This window comes from Aethalodelphis obliquidens, unplaced genomic scaffold (assembly GCF_003676395.1).
Source record: "Aethalodelphis obliquidens isolate GAN/ISIS:26980383/991018 unplaced genomic scaffold, ASM367639v1 scaffold34, whole genome shotgun sequence".
NCBI lineage: Eukaryota > Metazoa > Chordata > Mammalia > Artiodactyla > Delphinidae > Aethalodelphis > Aethalodelphis obliquidens.
The window spans coordinates 301,661-322,474 of NW_020837978.1; the positions used below are offsets into that span (position 1 = coordinate 301,661).

Genomic DNA, 20,814 nt, shown 5'->3' on the forward strand with positions numbered 1-20,814 from the left:
GGCATGACCCACACGTCACTGAGGCTGTAACCTGTGAACTCCCACCCTCAGCTCGCAGCACAGGAGCCGGGGGCACAGTGACCGCCCACGTGCAGGACTCAAGGGCAGGCCGGGGAGCGGGGGGCGGGCAGGGAAGCTCCCGGAGGAGGCGTGGGAAGGGCAGAGTCCGAGGAAAGACTAGCAAGCCCAGAGGAAGCCAGCGTCCCGGGGACGCCAGGGTGCAAGGCTAGGCAGGGGAAGGAGACTGAGGGCCGGCCACCAGCAGTGGGACCACAGGGCCCGCAGGAGGGCCATCTCTCCCAGGGAGAGGGAGCAGCCCGGGAGCACTCCGGTCACGGAGCACAAGAGCGAGCGTGTCCACGGACCCAGCCATGGCACAGAGGTGGAGTCGCAGGGGTGCCGGAGATGTCGGGAGGACACGAGAGGACACGGGGCCTCACATGGAATCTCTGAGGAACCACCCAGCCAACTTTCTGAAGCTGGGCTGTAAAGAGGAGTGTGACGGGGCTGTGAGTACAGTTAGGGGGACCAGAGCTTAGGGTTCAGTGCCTGATGTCCTAGCCACCCCTCCCCGACCCTCAGGAGGTCATAAGTAATTTGTGTCTTAGGATAGTTGAAATTTAGAAGATGGTAGTAAGTATTAAGTGATAATCATAGGCGAGGCACAGGTGTTATAGGCACGCAAATGACTGAAACTGTTTGCAAGGAGTTAACACATTTAGGATGTGCATGTGTGTGCATATGTACATACGTATGTGCAAGTGTGTGCACACGTGTGTGCACGTGTGCAGGGCCTGCTGTATCCTTCATTTGTGAACTGGGGATTGGTTAACTGCACAAGAGCTTGGTGCAGCAGGGCCCATGTGAGGTAATTCATACATGTCTCAGGGGAAGGAGAGAGGCCCCCAAGGGGAAGCAATAGCCAGGCTGGTCTGCAGAGGCTAGGGGCCAAGCACAGAGCACAGCTGATTACTGGGTATTGTTCCCTTGAGGAGAAAATGGAGAGATTTTATTGAAAAACATTCTGCGATCTGACCCTTGGAATTCTGAACCTTTCAGTCACTGCTCTATAAAAAACTTAAATGATGAGAAGTCTGGGAATGTGAAAGGAATCTCCTCACATCTTTGTTTAAAAATTTCTCCAAAACAGGGAAATAAAAAACAGATACAGAAATACATCTATTACGTTCGTGTACTGAAGAGTTACAAGAGAGATTAAAAGGACCCGAAAACAACCCCCGAGCGGAGCAGGCGCGGACCCGGCGGGAGTGAGGCGGTGGCGGGGGGGGGGCAGCGAGGACACGGGCATGGCTCCGTGGGAGCAGCAAGGGGACCCCAGTCACTGAACAAATCTTCACGAGCAGGCACCACACGCCATGCTGGAGTCTAGACAAGGGAGACATAGAACCCGGGAGGCAAGAGCCTCTGTTTGTGAACTTGCAAATTCGTGATGAACTTTTGTGGTGGCATGTCTCACCTGAACCGATAAGGATCTTGTTATCACTCCTAATCTAATATTCACCTATTTCTCTGCAGGGATCTCTACCGGGGATATAACATAATATGTGGTATGTGCACTGTTACCTTCCTAAAGTCCAAAGATACTGAAACTCCCAGTCATCTAGCCCAAGAGTTTTGAAAAGGATGGTAGATCAAAAGTTCCAGAGGCTGTTGAGTTCAAAAGTTCCAGAGGTCTGTTCACGTGGAGTCAGGAACCCGGCTTACACAGAAGGTGCATTTCATCACCCACCTTGGATAACTGACCACTACCCACAACCTCACGGATTTGGCTTTAAGAAGCTCAACCAACATAAAGGCAGGTGCTGGAACCACATGTACAGCCTTCTCCCTTGTAGATAATTATCTTACACATAAAATACACGTAATTCCCACAGGTTTAATCTAAAACGCCATGCCTACTCTCCACTGGCCGTGTCACCTCTGCAGGGTGGATGGCTGCTGTCCTGATATTTAAGTAGAGGCCTGAGGACAAAAGTACACATGAGGGAGGATTACCGTCTAAGCAAAGGGAAGGACCTGGGGGAGGATGTGGGAAGTCTGGGCCACAAGAGGCCCAGTGTGCTGGAAGCAGCTGGAGGGGCCGCAGGGGGCGGGTGCCGGACTCAGTGCTGCCCGCTCTGTGGATTTTACCACGAGTGAGCAGGAAGATGCCGCAAAAATTTTAAGCAAGTTACTGACAGGCTCTGACTTAAACTGTAAAAGGATATATTTGGGATGTGAACTGTAATCCAGTTTGGACACAGAAAAACATGGGTACACAAGAGTCCTGGCATTACAGGAAAAAGATCAATTATGGTCAGCTGTAAGCAGAAGGCTCGTATGTTTATAATGATGGTGATTTCAGGAATTAAATACCTGCAGTCACATAAAATATTACTGATTTAATGATTCTGGCTCTTAGCTTAGGATTTTGGCGTCACTGTATCGTTACCCCTAATATGAAAAATAACAATAAAAACCAAAGGTATTAAAGAGTAAACAATGTTATCACCATCTAATAAAAGCATCACACAACAAAAATGACAGGTGATCACAACAGTTAGTTGAAAGAACGAAGGTAACAACCTGCAAGCAGGTCACTGGTACAGCCACACTCGCCTCGAAGAACCGATGTCTAACATGAACAGAACCATTTCCACATCACGCTACATCGACATAACGATGTTAGTAGGTTGCTTGGCTTTATGTATTCTACAGTACTTCATACAAAGAAACAACTATTTGATCAATCAAAAAGTTTATTTCATTCAACAAGCAATAGTTAGTTCTAAAATATATATTATGAAGTGATTTAAGTGACTTTCATTTGATGTCAAAACGATAATACTGGAACTGTCAGTCATCTTTCTCCAGTTTAATGTTCTTTGTTAAATTATTATAATAATCTTACTCCCATACGTTTTCCTTGTATCTTTCACCTTTTTGGTATCAGTAACTGGGTCTTCCATAGAAGTGACCAAACGTCTTAAGTAAATTTTTTGATGAAGGTTGCAAGGTCATTGCATAAAACTGTCACTCACAGTCTATTATTTCTATGAAGTAAAGAAATATCATAGGAAGCAAGTGGACGTTACTGAGATGATCACACATTATGAGGTGTAATTAATTATTCTCTGGAATTTAAGAATATCTTTAACCATTTTAAGTACTAATAACCCCAGGCTACCAAAAAGTGGGTAAGCTAATAAAAATTTAAATCAACCCCTCAGTAAACATGAAAAAAAAAAAGGGAATAAACAGAAAAGCATCTTCAGCCTGTATTGAGCAAAGGAAATCCATATTTACCCCTCTGGATGCATCTGGAGACTTCAGTAACTTCAAACCACCCACCTGTCGGGGGCAGGCAGTCCTTCCAGTCGAAGTAGCCTGCGTAAATTCCAGGTTCTAAGGAGCCAACGATGGGGTCTGCCTTCAATTCAATGTAGTTTTCAAAGAGTCTTTGGTCCAACTCTTTCAGTGAGGCCATGCTAACCTATAAACACAAAGAAGAGTAATTATGAGCTGTCTGCTTGAGGGTGAAGAAAAAAGTAAAACAATGTAAATAAATACTTCAGTAGATTTTAACAGTTTTTACCAACTTCTTACAAAAAGGCAAGATTTTTATTTTACTTTCAGTAATAAAGACCACTCTAGTGCAGCTGTGTAACAAGATAAGAATTAGTCCTCTGTATAGACCAGGGGCCGTCTTCACAAGAAGGTCAGCCCACATGAACTAGTTCTTGCTGGAAGAGCGGGTCAGTGTCAGCCCCGTGCGTCCATGCCTGGTCTCACCACCACCCAGGGGCCAAGGACTTGCAGAGGGGGTGGGCTGAGCCCTCAACATGGGAGGAGTGAGAATCTGGGGAGTGCAGGGTCGGGGCTGGCACTAGACTGTACTAGAGGTTGTAGACCATACAATACAGCATGAAAAGATACCAGGAAAAAAGAGCACAACTGTCCTTTCAATGCATACTATAAAGCTATCATAGTATACGTATGATTATAGTAATAATGAACCCAATGTAATACTCAGTAAGAGACAGATCATCTCCCTGAAGATAACAGTTAAAACTACAAAGCCTCTGGGAAAAAGAAATTCAGGACATTGGAGCAGGTAAAGATTTTGACAGGATATGAAAGACACTAAACATTTTTAAAAGTAGATAAACCTCATCAAAATTTAAAATTTCTACTCAAAGAATATATATCTGACAAAGATATACACAGATTTCTAACATCACTAATAGAAAGGTAAACAACCCAATTAACAAATGAACAAGTGAAACGAACAGGCACTTCTAAAGACGGCACCTGAATATGAACAGCTCAATGCATAAGAAAGATGCTTAACATCACCGTTTATCAGGGAATGCCAACAAAAGCCAGGAGGCGGGCTAAAATAAAACAGAATGTGAAGTGGTAGTGAGCAAGTGGGGCACCTGGACACTCACACGTTGCTGGCTGAGTGTAAAGGATATCCCCACTTGGGAATAGTCAGAGGTTCTATCAACTTATTCCATGACCAGCAATTCCACTTCTAGGTATGTATGTAAAGTAAGAGGGTACAAATGTCCACAGAAAGGCTTTTACAGCAGCGCCCACAGCAACTTTATTCATAAAGACCTGAAACTGGAAACAACCCAAAGCCCATTACCAAGAATGAGTAAGCAAAATATGTTACCTAAACTCTGCAATAAAAGAAACAGATTAGTAACAGACACACAATTTGGCTGAATCTCAGAAATGATTAGGTCTGAGCAAAAGCAGCCAGACACGGGAGGCTACAAACCGTACGGCTCCACTTCACATGAAGTTCAAGAAAAGGAGAAACTAACCTGTGCAGACAGAAGTCAGACAGCGGTGAGAGGGGTGCCCATGCAGCTGTCCCACTGCATGGGACTTGGCACAAGGAGAACATTTTATATTTTGATCTGGGTGGTGGGTACTGTGCAAAAAGTCACCAATCTAATACACTAAAGATTTATATGTTTTACTGTATATAAGGTATATCTCAATTTAAGAAAAAAGGTTGAAAATAAATGTACGCACAGATAGGTACCAGACAAATGAAACAATGAGAATCAACGATACTCACCTCATAAATTTTTTTGTGAAGATTAGAAATGATAATTTATGAGCCTTGTGTAGCACATCTAAAATACATAATAAATGCTAGCAGCTATGATTATCATTTTTCAAATGCCCTGTTCATACCATCTGAGAAGCACAGATGTCAGCTGAGTTCACCTGACCCTATTATGCAAGGATGGGGTCTATCACGAACCCACCACCTGAGAGTGATGGATGAAAGTTACGTGAAAAAAAACTCCGTTAGGAAGGAAACCACAGTCCAGTAGGGCAGACAGACAAGAAAACATACGAAAGACAATGTTCACGGAATGTGGCTGATAAGGAAGCAGAGAGAGCAAGAGTGACCAGGGCACTGCTAAGGGGCTGAAAAGCTTCTCAGGGAAGGTGGGGCCTGACGGCTTCCAGGCCAGCCGTCTCTAATGGAAAAGGGGAAAAAAGGGTGCTAATTCAACAGTTATGTAATTAGAAATAGGTTTTCTCACACAGGTTTGAGCTGTGCAGGTCCACGGATATGTGGATTTTTTTCGGTAGTAAATACTACCGTACTGTACGAACCCACAGACGGGGAGGGTGGATACGGAGGGCTGACTCTAAGTTACACGACTGGGTGGAGGGTCAGCACCCTAACCCCAGGGCATACGTAGTTCAAGGCCAACTGTAGTTCAACAACCAGTAATAACATGGAGAAATACAGAGCGTGTTAGGAGGCAGCATTTTAGAGGCTTGTGATGATCTACCAGCTCTCTCTTCGGCAGCAACGTGCAGGTCAAGGTGCTCTGATGTCACACGTGGTCACGGGGGGCACGTCCAGGAACAAAACGCAGATGGCAGATGCCCTGCTTCCCCGGTGTCTACACAAGGGTCTGTAGCTCACTCAAATAGTTAACGAAACGTAAAATCATCTCATTGTTGTGATTTAATGTTTCCAACTTAAATTTTCTGGTTTACTATTTTAAAAACTTTTTGGAAGGAATACTTCTAAAACAAATAAGTTTCTGAGAAAGAAAAACACAGTAGGAAAAAAGCCCTGTTATTTTCATTTCAAAGATGACAGAAAGAGTGCATTTAACTGAGCCAGCTCTACAGAAATAAACTCGTCAAACTATAATCAGAATCTCTATGCAAGTGAATCTGGATTACTACTTTCAGTCAAATTAATATATTTTTAATTCTTTACAAACAGATGGCTGGACAGTGAACTGACATTCCTCCATGTTACTGAACCATAACTTGTCAAATGTGGACAAAATAAATGCCAAGTAAATAGTTAATTTTAAAAAATAACCCTTTAATCCCTAGTAGAGGTGGCACTATTAAATCAAAAGAGCAAACTGTGATGAGGCAGGACATCCTGTCACTCTGACACAGAAGGACCACCTAGGACTTGCTGCCGGGAGCCACTTCTCCTCATCTTCCTTCTGCCGTGGTTCTAACCTGTGACTGATTATGATCTATATATTCCCCAACTGTTGGTTTTCTGTGAATTTTTTATAATCAAGTTAACCAGCTCACATCCCATTAATCAGGCTTCACCTGACTGCAAAAATCCCTCTCCATTTACTTGACTATAGCCTGCAGCTGACTTGGCCACCTACGCAGAACCATCTGAGGGCCACTGGAAAGCACTTTACCGCCACCATCTCCTACACTGGTATACTGTTTCAAAGTGTACTATTCCAGAGTAAGTTAATTGTTTTCCCTGACTTAGTAACAAAAACCAAAAAGAGTTTCTGAGAATGAAAAACAACTTTAATAAAATGTCAACAGACAGCAAATTTCAGCAAGATTAGACATAACAGAAGCAGCTGTGGATGAGGAGAGAGATCTGAAGAAATATTCCTAACCATTACAGAGTATTTAAAGATGAGGGAAAAAACATGAAAGAAGAAGGTAAGAGACATGGAGAATATAAGGTCTGATATGATCCAACAGGAATTCTTGAAGGGAGAAAAGAGTGAACAGGGGAGAATTTTTTTTTTTTTTTTTGCGGTACGCGGGCCTCTGATTGTTGTGGCCTCTCCCATTGCGGAGCACAGGCTCCAGACGCGCAGGCTCAGCCCAGCCACTCCACGCCATGTGGGATGTTCCCAGACCGGGGCACGAACCCATGTCCCCTGCATCGGCAGGCAGACTCTCAACCACTGCGCCACCAGGGAAGCCCAAGGGGAGAATTTTTGATGAGGTGATGGCTGAGAATTTTCCAGGACTGCTTAAAAGTATCAATCAGAGTCAAGGCAAAAAGACAAAAAAAAAAAAAAAAGTCATACCAAGAGACACATCATAGTTGAACTACAGAATGCTAGAGGTGAAGAAAATATCTAAAAAGTAGCCAAAGAGAGACTGTACTACATCTTTCTCAGTAATGGACAGATTAAAGACCACACAAACAAACAAAAGGAACAGATATGAACAATTCACACCTTGGGTCTAACAGACGCAAACGGAACCTGGTATTCAAAACTGAAGGACAGTCTTTTCAAGCAAGGTAGAATATTTAAGAAAACTCACCATGTATCATCTGCAAAGCAAGTTTCAACAAAGTTAAAAATATGATATTCTGACATCAGAACACTTAAGTCAGAAATCTCTAACAAAGAAAAAACTAACTCCCAATATGGAAACTAGCTGCTCCCTCAATTTGGAAATTTAAAATCACACCTCTACATACTGATGTGTCAAAGGAAAACACACAATTAAAATTGGAACATATAAACTGAACAATCAGAACACCATGTGTTAGCATGCTGCACGCCACTAGAGAGAGGGAAATTCATAGCCTTAAATGTTCATATGAAAAAGGAGAAAGGTTTGGAATCAGTGAGCTGTGTAGACAAAACAAGTAAGCTCAGCACCCAAGTTACTGCCTCAGAAAACAAGGATGCGAAGAGAGATCAGTGAAGACAGAGGTTGGCTCTTGAAAAGATTCTGGCAAAGCTGATCGAAAAAAAGACTAAAATATTAAGCATGCAACATTAAGTATAAAAGGGGGTCATAACTGTAGATGCAGTTGAGATTGCAAGAATATGGAACTATTATAAAACGATTTTATGCCAATACATTTGAAAATTTAGGCAAAATGGACAAAGTCCAAGAAAAACACAGATGACCCAAATTAACAAGAGGAAACGGAAAGCCTGAATGGTTCTTTAACCATTAAAGAAAATGAAGCAGTCATTAAAAACTGTCTCACAAAGAAAATACAGCCCCAGAAAGTTTTACCAGAATTCTTCTAAGTATTCAGATAACGAATACTGTAATTCCAACTCTATATAAACTCTCAGAAGAAGAAAAAAGGAGACACTCTAACTTATTTTACAAATTAGCATAACCTACATGCAGCAACATGGATAAACCTCAAAAACAGTACTGAGTAGAAAGAGGAGTCACAGAAAAATGCACGCCTGTGATCCCACTGATGCTATTTAAAACTCAGAAACAGGTAACAGTAAACAACGTGTTAATCAGGAACCACAAAATGCACAAGTGACCCTACAAGGGGAGGGAGGTGATGCAAATGTGCACCGAGGGTCCTGATCACGACACTGCATTTCTTCAGCTGCAATTTCTTCTAATTCACATCTACACAAGAGCTATTCCTCTGTAGGGATAAAACATTTCATATAGAAATATTTGAAAGGAACTTAGTCGAGAAAAGCAGCAGACCAACATTAAAGTAGTCACAATGTGAGGTGTCAAATGCGACTTCAGCATCTGAAGGAAGCACTACAAGAAGAGCAGAGGACCTCGCCCGTGCGCGCTTTGGGGGAACAGGACAGGGCCATGCCACAGGAGGCTCTCTGTGGGACGAGACACCTGCATCTGAGACGGGAGTTGCAGGATGGTGCAGAGTGAAGGGACTTAGGGCACAGAGCGTCAGGGAGCGAGGCTCCTGCGAAAGCACAGTGGTCGGCTGATGAAGGGCCGTGCCTGAGCAGGAAGAGCCAACCAGGTGGAGACAGGTTCAGAGGACGCTCATCAGCCGTCCCGAGAGATGGAGGCCAGAACACGCCCAGGGCCCAGCTGGCCGCCTGAGACAAGGACGCACAGAAAGGGGCTGGCATGAAGGCGGAGGGCCATTTTGGTTTGGACACAATGACCTGATATACCAGGGGAACTTCCAGTGAAGACGTCTCGTAGGAAACAGATCCGAAGCCTAGAAACGGCCTGCAGGTTAAAGATCACGGGCACCACTGACAAAGGGACGGAGGGAGTAGACGAGAAGAGACTGAGGAGGGCCCGGAGTGCCCGCATGAGGACGGAAATGGGAAGAGGGGTGGGGTAAAAGACAACTCCAGTGGTTGAATTTTATCTGCCAGGGTTCAAGGTTTTGACTTCGGAACCCACATCCTGCGCCCAAGTGTTGAATCAATGGTTTTACTCACTTATGCCCTGCACATCCCCAACTTTCCAAACAGACTTTGAGCTTCTCTCTCATCTCTGAAACAACATCTATGTGAAAAAACAGCAGCACTACGTATAACGGCCAAGACTTGAAAGCATCCAAGTGCCCACTGAAAGATGAATGGAGAAAGATGTGGTCTCTGTATACAATGGAATACTACTCAGCCATAAAAAGAATGAAATTCTGCCATTTGCAGCAACACAGATGGACCTGGAGGGCATTATGCTTAGTGAGATAAGTCAGACAAATACCGGATGATATCACTTATATGTGGAATCTAAAAAAAGACAACAAACTAGTGACTGAAGCAAAAAAGAAACAGACTCACAGATATAGAGAACAAACTAGTGGTTACCAGTGGTAGAGGGGAGGTACAAACTACTGGGTGTAAGATAGCCTCAAGTATATACTGTACAACATGGGGAATAGAGCCAATATTTTGTAATAACTGTAAATGGAGTTTGACTTTTAGAAGTTGTATTAAAAAACAAAGTTTTAACTAGAATAAATAAAAACAGCAGCAAAAAAAGAGAATTATATACAATTAAGCTAAAAATAATCAAATATGTAAAATATGGTACCCATGGTTCAAGTGACTCAAAAACCTTTAAAACTGATTGCTGTAAAGGACCTTCCCTGGACATATTTTAAAAAAACAAAAACAAAACACCTGTCCTTTCTCCACCTCCATGTTGGAATACCTGAAAGAGATTTAGGGGCTTCAAATAAAACCTCAATCAAGCATTTCATGCCAGACTTTAATGGCCATTATGACTACATTCCTGAGTCGGTCAAAAATCTGCAATTATCCAAACTCTAAATTAGATAATTCCTTTTAAAAGACTGGCACAGGTTAAAATATATGTAAAAAAAAAAATTCCTTGGAATTATGTAATTACAGCTACCGCAATAAAATTACAAGCTAAGGTTTATTAAGCATATAGCTCTGGTTTTCCTTTCTCAAAGGTCTCAAAGAGTTAAGGATTTGTGGTTAACCTGGGGTGCACACTTAGAACGCAAAACTCTGTAAACAGTCAATGAGCATATGAAAAAGTGTTAACCTACCAAGCAGAGAAAGGCACGCAGATGAAAATACCATGAAAGAGTATGTTTACCTATCAAATTAGAAACTATAATCAGCGATGATGGCCAAATGTGGTGAGACCGGCTTCTGGAAAGCAATCTGGCAAACCCCACCAGGAGTCTTTGGAGTTGTACTCCCAGTTGTAAGAATCTACTGTGAGGAAGTAAGAAATGTGACCAAAGACTATCTTCCCCTCTCAGTAACAACAGTGAAAATAACCAGCAGGAAAAAAGTTAAAATAATAAAAATCAGAAAATGGTACATCTGCACTAACAAATATAAAGCCATAAAACTCATCTTTACAAAAATAGTTAATAAAAATGGAAAAGTGCTCACAACAGAAGAGCCGATAGAAAAAGATACATTCAAGGTAAACAGAATTGGGAAAAATGTTTCATATTTTTTTTATAACATATATACACACAGGTATACGGTATACATAAGACACTAAATTATTATATATACTAAAATAAGACAGTGTTCATCTTTGGCGCATTATAGATGATTTAAAAATTTTTTTAGATTTTCAGTATTTCTCTTTTTAAAAAATGATAATTAGGTCTTACTTTTATAATAAAGAAAAAAAATGCGTGACTGGAAAAACACTTCCAAGACTTGAGGAAAACTCAAAGGCGCTGGCCCTGCACGTGGAAACACACAGAGTACTCAAGGGCTGGCACCTGCTGTACGGGCTCCAAACAGCACATCCACTGAAGGCCTACAATGGGGCCTATTTTAAAGGACGTAACTTGTAGGGAAAGAGGAGTTGATACTCTGATCTGATAAATTTAATGTTTATTATTTAATGTTGTTTCATCAAGTCCGAAATGATATACATTAGCCAACCGGCTTCATGTCCTATTCCTTTGGTGTGCTTCCATGGAAACAACTTTGTTCTTTATCTTAATATATGTATGGTGCTTGGCCAGAAAGCATTCTGGATTTAGCACGAGAAAACTTAATTTTGAGTCCTGCTTTGCTCTGCTGTTTACAGGTCAAGGCATTAACCTCTCCGAGCATTTTTCTGCATGAAAAAAATGGAGTTAATAATACTTTCCTTGATTACTTCACAGAGCTATTTTCATCAAATAAAACTGTGTATAAAAATCATTCTAGCTTTAAAGGATGAGTGATGATTAAATTTTAATAAACGCCTAACAAGCGTGATTATGCACGTACTGTTCCTATGTAAAAATTAATTCTACTCTTGAAGATGGAGACTGAGACAAAGGGGACTGAAGAGGCTGGCCATTTCTGTGCCGCTCCTGGTAGAGCTCCTGGCGGAGCAAGAAAGCAGAAGGAACTATGCCTGGAGGACCCTTGGCAAAGTCCCCACCTGCAGCCTGAAGGAGACCTGAGAGAGGTGGGGCCCATCTGGTAGAAGCACACCAGGCAGAAGCCCTCGGTGAGCACTTCCCTCTGAGAGCAGAGCAGAGCCAGAGAACAGATAACCAATGTTCATGGGACCCACGTGCCCTGGGATTGTTCTAGGATCTGGGCCTCCCGAGCTATCTGTCATTTGAGAAAGGAACCGTGAAAAACAGTGGCAGTTGGCAACTTTTATACCTTAATTCAAGAAATATATTTTACTTGATTGTCATCATGAAATTAATGAATTCACTCATAAAAAACAGAATCGGCACAAACACTATAAATCTAGTTTACTGTCTATTCCTTTAATACTCAACTGAATGATTTCAAAATATTCAATTCCAAATTCTGAGTGCCCAAAATAGCCCACCCCCGATCCTGCATATCACCTTGTCTCAGAACAATCTGGACAAAGGCTGGGAAGGACATCAAAGCCCATCTGCATGTCAATTTCATTCTTCTTCCTAATGATACAAACTGAACCTAACAGATAATTCCCACTCATAACTTTGTAAAAACCTAAAAATCTCCCTGCTTGTTATATGCAGTTCCTAATCACTTCATATATTTCTAAAATGATAAAAGATTTCTTCAATAATAATGTTAGTGTCATTATTGTTACTGCATAAAAATAAAATGCCCACTTTCTACAAATACTAACTTTCTACTGCAAGAGAGCACCTTGCAGTTCTCAACACAAAAATTTCTGGAAATAAACTCGACATTTGGCCCTAAAGTCTTAAGTCACAACATTTCTCATCAGGATGATTAATCTTTACGAAAAGGCAAGAAAACAAGACACAGCCACCCACTCTGACATTTTCAATCTTTGAAAAAAAAATCCCAATCTAGTTCATGAACTGGAACCATCATTTGTAAAAAGTATGCAATCCATCAAGAGCACTTTTTGATTATAAGATTAACAAGATCACTATCTTTCTTATTCTTTGCACTGAGAAAACTGTACTGACATTAGAAAAGTGGTTCTAGCTTAGTTTTACTTAGAAATCTGATAAACTTTTGTCCAGGAACCAAGCAGCCTTTAATAATAACATGATTACTTCATTTTTTCCTTTTCTGCTTACTTGAAAAGTAGAATCAACAAAGTGTAACGCTAAAAAAAACTACTCCATTGATTTATACAGGGCTCATTTTTGTCCACCTTTCTACAGGCAGGACTGAAGAGTGGAGGGTATGTACTTTTCAGGTAAGACAAAGCAACCTAGAGCTGTGCCCGCGTGCAGGAGCGTGTGTGCACGCACGTGTGTGTGCGTGTGCTCTGGCAGGCAAGCAGAAGCAATGCTGTGGCCCCCTGGAGCGGGAGGGAGGAAGAAGAGGTGGCTCTCCAAGCTCAGGGTTTGCTGTCGGCTGGAAGTAAAAGCTTTAACCTAAAAGAAGCCAAATCAGAGATGACTCCTGAAGATCTGGCTTTGAAGCCTTTCTTTCCTTCTCCTCCCTCAGTTTTGAAAAGCTCTAACCTTGAGAGGGCTTTGCTCTAGAGAAAGAGGAGAGCGTCGCCTCAGTGACTGCAGTGAGCTGTGAGGAGGAGGGCCCGGGCGCGGGGAGGAGCGGGGGTGGGGGCTGAGGAAACAGCTGGGAGCGAAGCGGATGGCGCCGCCACTTGTCCATTTGACGCGATCCATTTACCTGTGTCATTTTTTCTATTCCCTGGAAGTTGTGCTTTTCAAAATGTTCTGCGATATTTCGGAAGGTGTGACGTTCTAGGTAGCAGCAATTACTCAGGACTATTAACAGTCTCTGTTCCTAAAACCAATACAAATTTTTAGAAAAATATTTATAGTAACAAATTGAAAGTCTAACAGATAACATTTATCACTTGTTAAATTTAATTACAATCTCTTGGTGTTTAATATCAATATTCAGTGCTTTGTTTTCTTGGTTCCTTCTTTCCAGTAACAGGGAGAAACACAATACAATTCTATAATTCTACTAATTGCTCACTATGACATAACACACTATAGAGCCAAACGATGTTTGACTCAAATTCCTTTTGAAATTTATCAGCTGTATGGAAAAACAGATTGATGCAACACAGTAAACTAGTAAAACAGGATAGCTGCTTTCTTAGGAAAGGGATTCTACTTTATTGGTTATTCCACTTCATACGTTTTGCACCCCAAAAAAGCTATAAAAATGGATATTTAAAAATAACTACCAAAAAATAGAGAAACTCTCAGAAAATAATTTCTAAATTTCTTATAACTTGGAAGAGAATTGTAATGCCATCCATAGATGGGCTCCTTCAAACACCAGGCCTTCACAGAATTTCTTATGTAGAAGAGTCTCCCTCTTACGGGGACTCTCCCCCGGTCAGTCATGCAGGGCGCCAGTCTACACTCCCCAGGCTTCCCGCTATTTAAGGTGACTTCTTATCAAAATTACCAGACCCCCCAGGCTGATGAATCAATCATCCTCTCAGAGTTCAGAAGAACTGGCTTTCTAAATACAGTTCTGGGAATGGCACCGTCACTGTTCTTGGGGCTGTCTGAGCACTGTCCCTGCTCCCTCAGGCGTGAGGGCTTCTCTGGAACCACTGTGACTAACTTAGGGCCTTGGTTTAGATCCTTGACTAAAAACTAAGGCAGAACTCCTTCCTAGGAGAAGCTCTCACCCATACTTTGATCACTGCTGTGTACTAATCAGGGTAGCTTAGGTTAATGTCAGGAAGGCAGATGGGAATAAACAGGCCCTGGCAGGTGCACAGACCACAGGGCTAGGCTCACTGAGCCTGGATCACCCAAGAATTCCATTCAGCTCCCCCCAAATGTGTAAAACTTTCCATGTCTTTATTTAAAATTTTACTGTTTAGTTCTGGCAGAGTGTGGCCAATTTGCTGCCTTTTGTGGTCATCAACATATATAATTAAAAGGCCCAGGAATTATTACAGTGCTTTCAAAGCAATGAAAGTTTGTCAGTGGCCTGAATGACTCTATGGACAGGAAGTGGCGGCAAAAAAAAGCCCAGAACAAATGTGCTGTGCGTCTACTCCTCGTCCACGTTCTGTGTTCAAACCGCGTGAGGTGGGCACCAGGAGGTGACACGTGAGGCTGGGGGAGGCCCAGACCCCTGCCCACAGCTAACTATCACTGTTATGTGGCCCTTGTAAAGCGTGTGACATAAAGTCACCGTGACGCTTCATCAGCCACTCTGAGCAGTGGCATCCCAAATATCTCAACTGGTCTCTCAGCCCCAGGATCAATCCTTCACTACCCTCCAGGCACCGCCTCCCAGCTGCCCACCCCAGCCTGCCACACCTTCTCTGCCCTCTTCATTAATTAACTCTGGTTGATTTTTACCCTTGTAATCTGAATGGTTCTTCCCCCAGAATGGAAAAACTATTTGAGTGATTTGAATTCTTACTCTTAGTAAGTGTATTTTTTCCTCAAATATAACCAATCACAGGAAACAAAAGTGGGAAGAAAACCTGACAAATAATCAAATTCTTAAAATTGAATGACTCATCAAAAGCTGACAAACAACTCAGATGAATACACATGTTTGAAAATAACAGCTCAACCTATCCATGGCAGCACCTGCAGACTGAGGACTGCACGGCCTTGTGTACTGTTCTGGCTACCCCACAGCATCTCTGTGATGCGGCCATCAGGCCACCCTCCGTGGCATGCCCGAGGTTCTTCTGTCAGTAAGCAGCAGACCAGCAAGCGAACCAGAAACCTAGCCCTCTTTCTTCCCACAAGGTGCCTCTCTGCTGGATAACAGGACAAGACCCTAAGAAGATCTCAATTACCTGGACCAAATCTAACACGGTATCATCCAATGGGGAAAAACACAGGAACTGAATTTGGTTCCAAATCTGGAACAATTTCAGGAGAGTGAAATGGGACAGAGAAGGTCCAGTGACCAGCAGAAGCAAGTGCGAAGCATGCAGGGCTCTGGGTGACAGAGGAGAGGAGGCGAAGGCATGGCTCTGGGGGAGTCCTGGGCTCAGAGCAAGCCGTGTTTGCTCAAGAAGGGAACATGTGAGCACACGGCAGCTGCTCCAAACACTGGAAAGATAGTCACGTAGAAATTAGGCTTGTCCCAAAAGACCCAGAAGAAACGTGGTTGGCCAGACAGGCAGCAAGGCCTTTCTCTACTGAGAAGGATCCTTCCTCGCATGTCCTCTCCCATTCACAGCGGGAGAACAGTTTGAACTCACCACGTCGCCCTCCTCAGCTGCCACTCATCCCTGACCCAGCGCAGGCAGCTGCCCCTCGGCCATCCACACGCCCTCCCACGAGGCCTGGCTTCTGTCTGACCTGGCCTGATGCTCTGTCAGTCTGCGATACCGTTAAATATTCCTTTGCTTAAACGCGCTCTCCCACCTGTCCCTGGATTTCCTTCTCTGATTCTTCCTTCGCAGGGAACTTCCAGGCTCTCTGCCTCAGGCCTTCCCTTAAATACTGGCACCCTCAATATTATTTTTATATATTTGGCCCTCCTCTCCTCCTACTGTTTTCCCTAGTATTCTCATCCACTCCCAGGCCTTACACTGCTGACTCACAAATCTGTACCTAGATCTCTCTCCTGGGGTCCAATCACCCACTAGACATCCCACCTGAACATCTCTCATTCAACACATCTGGTCCCAAACTGAATTTTTAATCTTTCTTTAGAAACCATTTCCTTCCTGAATTCTCTTCATGAACAGTACTGTTATCTACCTAGTCACCCAAGTAATTAAACCTACAATAGCTTTTAAAAAAAAATTACTTTGATTAAACCCTATTTTTCCTAATATAACAAATCCTTATTTAGGAATTCAAACTTATAATAACTGTAGAAATTATATATGGCAGGAAATTTAGTTCACATGTTTTCTTTCTTGACAGGTACATACACATACACACACATCATTCAAGCTAATGACAAACCAGAAAGTGTTGTTTTTTTTGTCTGTTTGTTTTTTAGGATAGCTGGAGTTTGAATTTCAACAGCTAAATTCACATACAGGATAGAGTATATGTGTGAATCATTGCTAAACACATGCATATGTTTAAAATATATGTGTGTTTATAGAAAAGGTGATTTGGTTTTGGTTTTGCCATGGAATTTTGTGTTCAAATAAAATGCTATTAGGGAACTTAACAACAACAACAACAACAACAACAACAAATAGAGAAAAGCAGAGCTTCTCTGTTTAAAGAGGGAAAATGGGGAGAAACGGTGCCTGTCCTTTGCCTGCTCTCCAGCTTTCAAGCACCAGGGTACCACACTCAGGATCTCCACACAATGCAGAGAGGAGACGGAGCTACTTAAGCTGCAACTTCAGCTAAAAGATTTTTAAGTGTGGAATATTTACAAAATTATATTTTTACTAAAACTTTCACAAAATAAAACACAGCTCCAAAGTAAGAGTAGCATGCTACAGCAGTAATGTGGTAACAAAGTATTAATAATTTAGACTGAGTTGTGAAACAGTCATAATGACATGTTTTATAACAAATGACATTTTACTTTCTATTTATCATCTTCATTATCTATGATCTTACTTACAGAAGTCAAACTAAAGTCTTCATGGATACTTCCAAACAAATCAGGAGAAGAAACATCAACGGAGAGACTGAATAGAAAAGTAAGAGAACAAGTTAAAGCACTAAAATTAAAAATGGTAACATAATGTTATATGTCAATTATACCTCAATAAAAAATGCAATGAAACCTATGTAAACTTGACTTTAAAACCTCTTCGTCAAAAATCATATAACTTTCTGTTTTTTAATATTTAACACCTAACAGCTCAAAGTAGACACTGTGGACTATCTATTAACATGGGCCACATAAAATGTGCTTTTGGGGTCTTCCCAATAATTTAATTTCTAGGTATAGACTCTCATAACTGAAATGTTTTTGCCCATCAGAATCTAGAGGGGATTTTTTCAAGCTCACGTTCATAGTAAATGACTTGAGGTGAGCTGAGTTAGGAAATTAGTTAATTTCCTAACAAGTGACCAGACACAGAAAGCTGCAGGGGAGGAAACACCAAAGATCCACTGATTAATTACAGATACAGCAGAATCACAAGTAACACCTTAGCAGGATTCCTTTTCTTTAAATCTAACCAACTGATTTTAGAATTCATATGGAAGACTAAATAGATAAAAATATAAAATAAGTTTAAAATAAAGAAGCAATAAAAGGATAACAATCTGAAAAACATTTAAAAAAAAAAACTACTGGGCTTCCCTGGTGGCGCAGTGGTTGAGAGTCCACCTGCCAATGCAGGGGACGCGGGTCCGTGCCCCGGTCCGGGAAGATCCCACATGCCGCGGAGCGGCTAGGCCCGTGAGCCATGGCCGCTGTCCAGAGCCCTGCTCCGCAACAGGAGAGGCCACAGCAGTGAGAAGCCCTCTCAAAAAAAACAAAAACAAAAAGACAAAACTACTGATAATTAAAACAACAAACACTGATAGGAAACATTTGTGAACGAATAGAACCGAAGATAAAGTTCAGAAATACCTTCACTACATATTAGAATTCAATGATGTAAGGCACAGAAATTGTAACAAAACAAGAAGACAAGACTTATTTAATTCAAAACATCAGTAAACTGATTAACAATACAAATTCCTGGTAAATTAATGTGCTAATAAACATATAAAAATCAAAGAAAAACTAGAATAACTAAATATTTATTAGGTCTCAGAGAGATAAGTGTCTTATATACTGAGAGGCAAAAACCATGTAAACATGGAAATAGACAAACATGGAAAAAATTCCAGTTGTCAGTTATAGATTTAAGAGGCATTTATTTCAGTACCATCTGTGTCAGAGAGCATAAACCTTAGGTACACAGAAGTTACACATGCCAAACAGTCAGAAAAAGTAGGTTTAAAAAAAATCCCAGAGAGCAGCATTATAAAAGAATTATCACATGGATTTGGAAATATCAGGAATAGAGATGTGTCCTCTGGAGTTCAACTAACCTAGAATGGCCCAGACAGTGTCCCTTTAACAGGAGTGCCAGGGTAGCCCCCTGCACCAGAACCACAACAGCTATCAACGAGGAGTCACGCATTTTAACTCCCTATTTTATTATTTATAAAGCCTGTTCCTCTGGATAATCAGTAAGCTAACTGTGTGCTCAGTTTGTTCAATGTGCCCCTAGGAAAGGTGAGACAAGTTCAGAAGATGAAGAAATTGTGGAAAGAATACAGGCCAAATATATAAAAATATAATTCATATGGCTACTTGCTCTCTCTTATTGGAAGTCCCAGGGTATAAGACCAAATACAGAACAAAAGCCAGTATTTTCAATCCTGGTAAACGCATCGGTGAGGCTACTCTCAGCTCTACTTACTGTGCAGTATCTACATCGGCATCAGGCTTGGTGCTCAACTGTTCCAGACAGCATATAAAAACCTAAGTCAAAAATAAGACGTTTCAGTGGTATGAACGCTTAGATACTAATCTATTTGGACATTAAAGATAATTTTACATAAATAACCAGAAATACAGTGTATCTCTATTAAGTGGTATGTATGCATATATACCTTCTGTAAGTGGATAGACCATATGTCCCATATATAGAGTATATATTCACGCACACATAAAAGTATGTAAGCACTGGGAACACACATCCCAACGTATAATGCTAAGTGATAAAAAAATTTAAAGCACCTATGTTCTGATCCCATTGTTAAGTTCTTGAATGTATTTTATTTCCTTCCTCTCACTCATTCACTCATGCGTTCAACTGGGTTTATGTGCCCACAAGGCACTGGTCCCAAAGAACTTGGTGCTCTAGGTACAATGTAAACAACTGTCATGTCATTTAATCTGTGCTCTAACAGATATATACACACAAAGTACTGTGAGAACACAAAAAAGGGGAGCATAATAAAAATGAGTTATTGGGGTACTGCTAAGCAAGGTGGAACTAATCTTACCTTGAACTTATTTACCATAAACTATTATGTTCTCAGACAAGAAGGAAAAAAGAATCCATATTTAATATCTGCTATACACTGATTATGAGTAGGAGGGAAGACTAATAATTCGCATTATTTCAGGCTTCAGGGCATCAGTGCTTTTACAAAGTACCTGCATGATGTTGATGCTTAGTTGGCAAACCTCTTCCTGGGTTTTCGGTTGCTGAAAGACCTGTAAGGAAGAATGAGAATTGTTGTACTTGGCTAAGAAAACTTTTTGTTTATGAAGTTCGATATAAGAAGTTAACACGTGGGAAAGTGTGTCCAGCGTGGGTCACCTGACTCTGAAAGGGGACAGGAATGGAGAGCTGGCCTCGGGCCGAGTGACTGTGGTCTGAGTGACAGGGCAGCAGCTCTGGCATCGCAATGACCCAAACCTGCAAGGGGAGTCCCCGGCTGCCCGGCCCCCACCGCAGACGGCTGCTCTCAGACACTCACGCTGGCTTCTCCGGGCTTGCACTCCAGGACTTCTCGCAGCGACTGCAGGGAGTGCACCACGCAGCGCTCAAAGTGGCATGGCTGCAGAAGACAAAAGCAACAGGACCTGGGCATGCAGACCCCGAGCAGAAGCAAACTCGGCCCTGATGCCCAGATTTCCAGACGTGAGGAAAGGGATGGAGACACACACAGCCTCCCCGCCACCCGGACCTAGACCTGGCATGTTCTGCACTTGATATTTAAAGACCATGAACCCTGACAGTTGGAAGCACATCTAATTCAATTAGAATAGAAGTTGGGTAGAATGAGAATTTTTCTTCAAAATTCTACTCTCCTGAGAGGCAGATGCCGGGATGAAGCGCAGACGTAACATACTCTGGGACGAGCTCCATCTCCCGGGCCTTCCTCATCTCCCAGGGGACGTTAGTATGATGACCCAGAGGAAGGCCGACCTTTCATTCCAACCATCTCTACGG

General features: G+C 42.0%; 1 protein-coding gene across 7 annotated transcripts in view; it reads right to left on the minus strand.

Moving 5' to 3' along the window:
* EXOC2 (exocyst complex component 2) overlaps positions 1 to 20,814 on the minus strand; it is a 156,459-nt gene that overhangs the window by 31,125 nt on the left and 104,520 nt on the right. For 4 of the 7 annotated variants that reach the window (XM_027128217.1, XM_027128213.1, XM_027128212.1 and 1 more), the window contains exons 18-23: positions 20,339 to 20,419; positions 20,013 to 20,072; positions 19,270 to 19,331; positions 17,466 to 17,532; positions 13,596 to 13,712; positions 3,352 to 3,493 (exon numbers count right to left, since the gene is read on the minus strand). In XM_027128217.1, the coding sequence (XP_026984018.1) occupies positions 3,352 to 3,493; positions 13,596 to 13,712; positions 17,466 to 17,532; positions 19,270 to 19,331; positions 20,013 to 20,072; positions 20,339 to 20,419 (529 nt within the window). Of the gene's footprint in view, positions 1 to 2,741; positions 3,054 to 3,306; positions 3,494 to 13,595; positions 13,713 to 17,465; positions 17,533 to 19,269; positions 19,332 to 20,012; positions 20,073 to 20,338; positions 20,420 to 20,814 lie in introns of those variants that run through there. The other 3 variants (XM_027128218.1, XM_027128219.1, XM_027128215.1) reach the window with 3 other exon arrangements.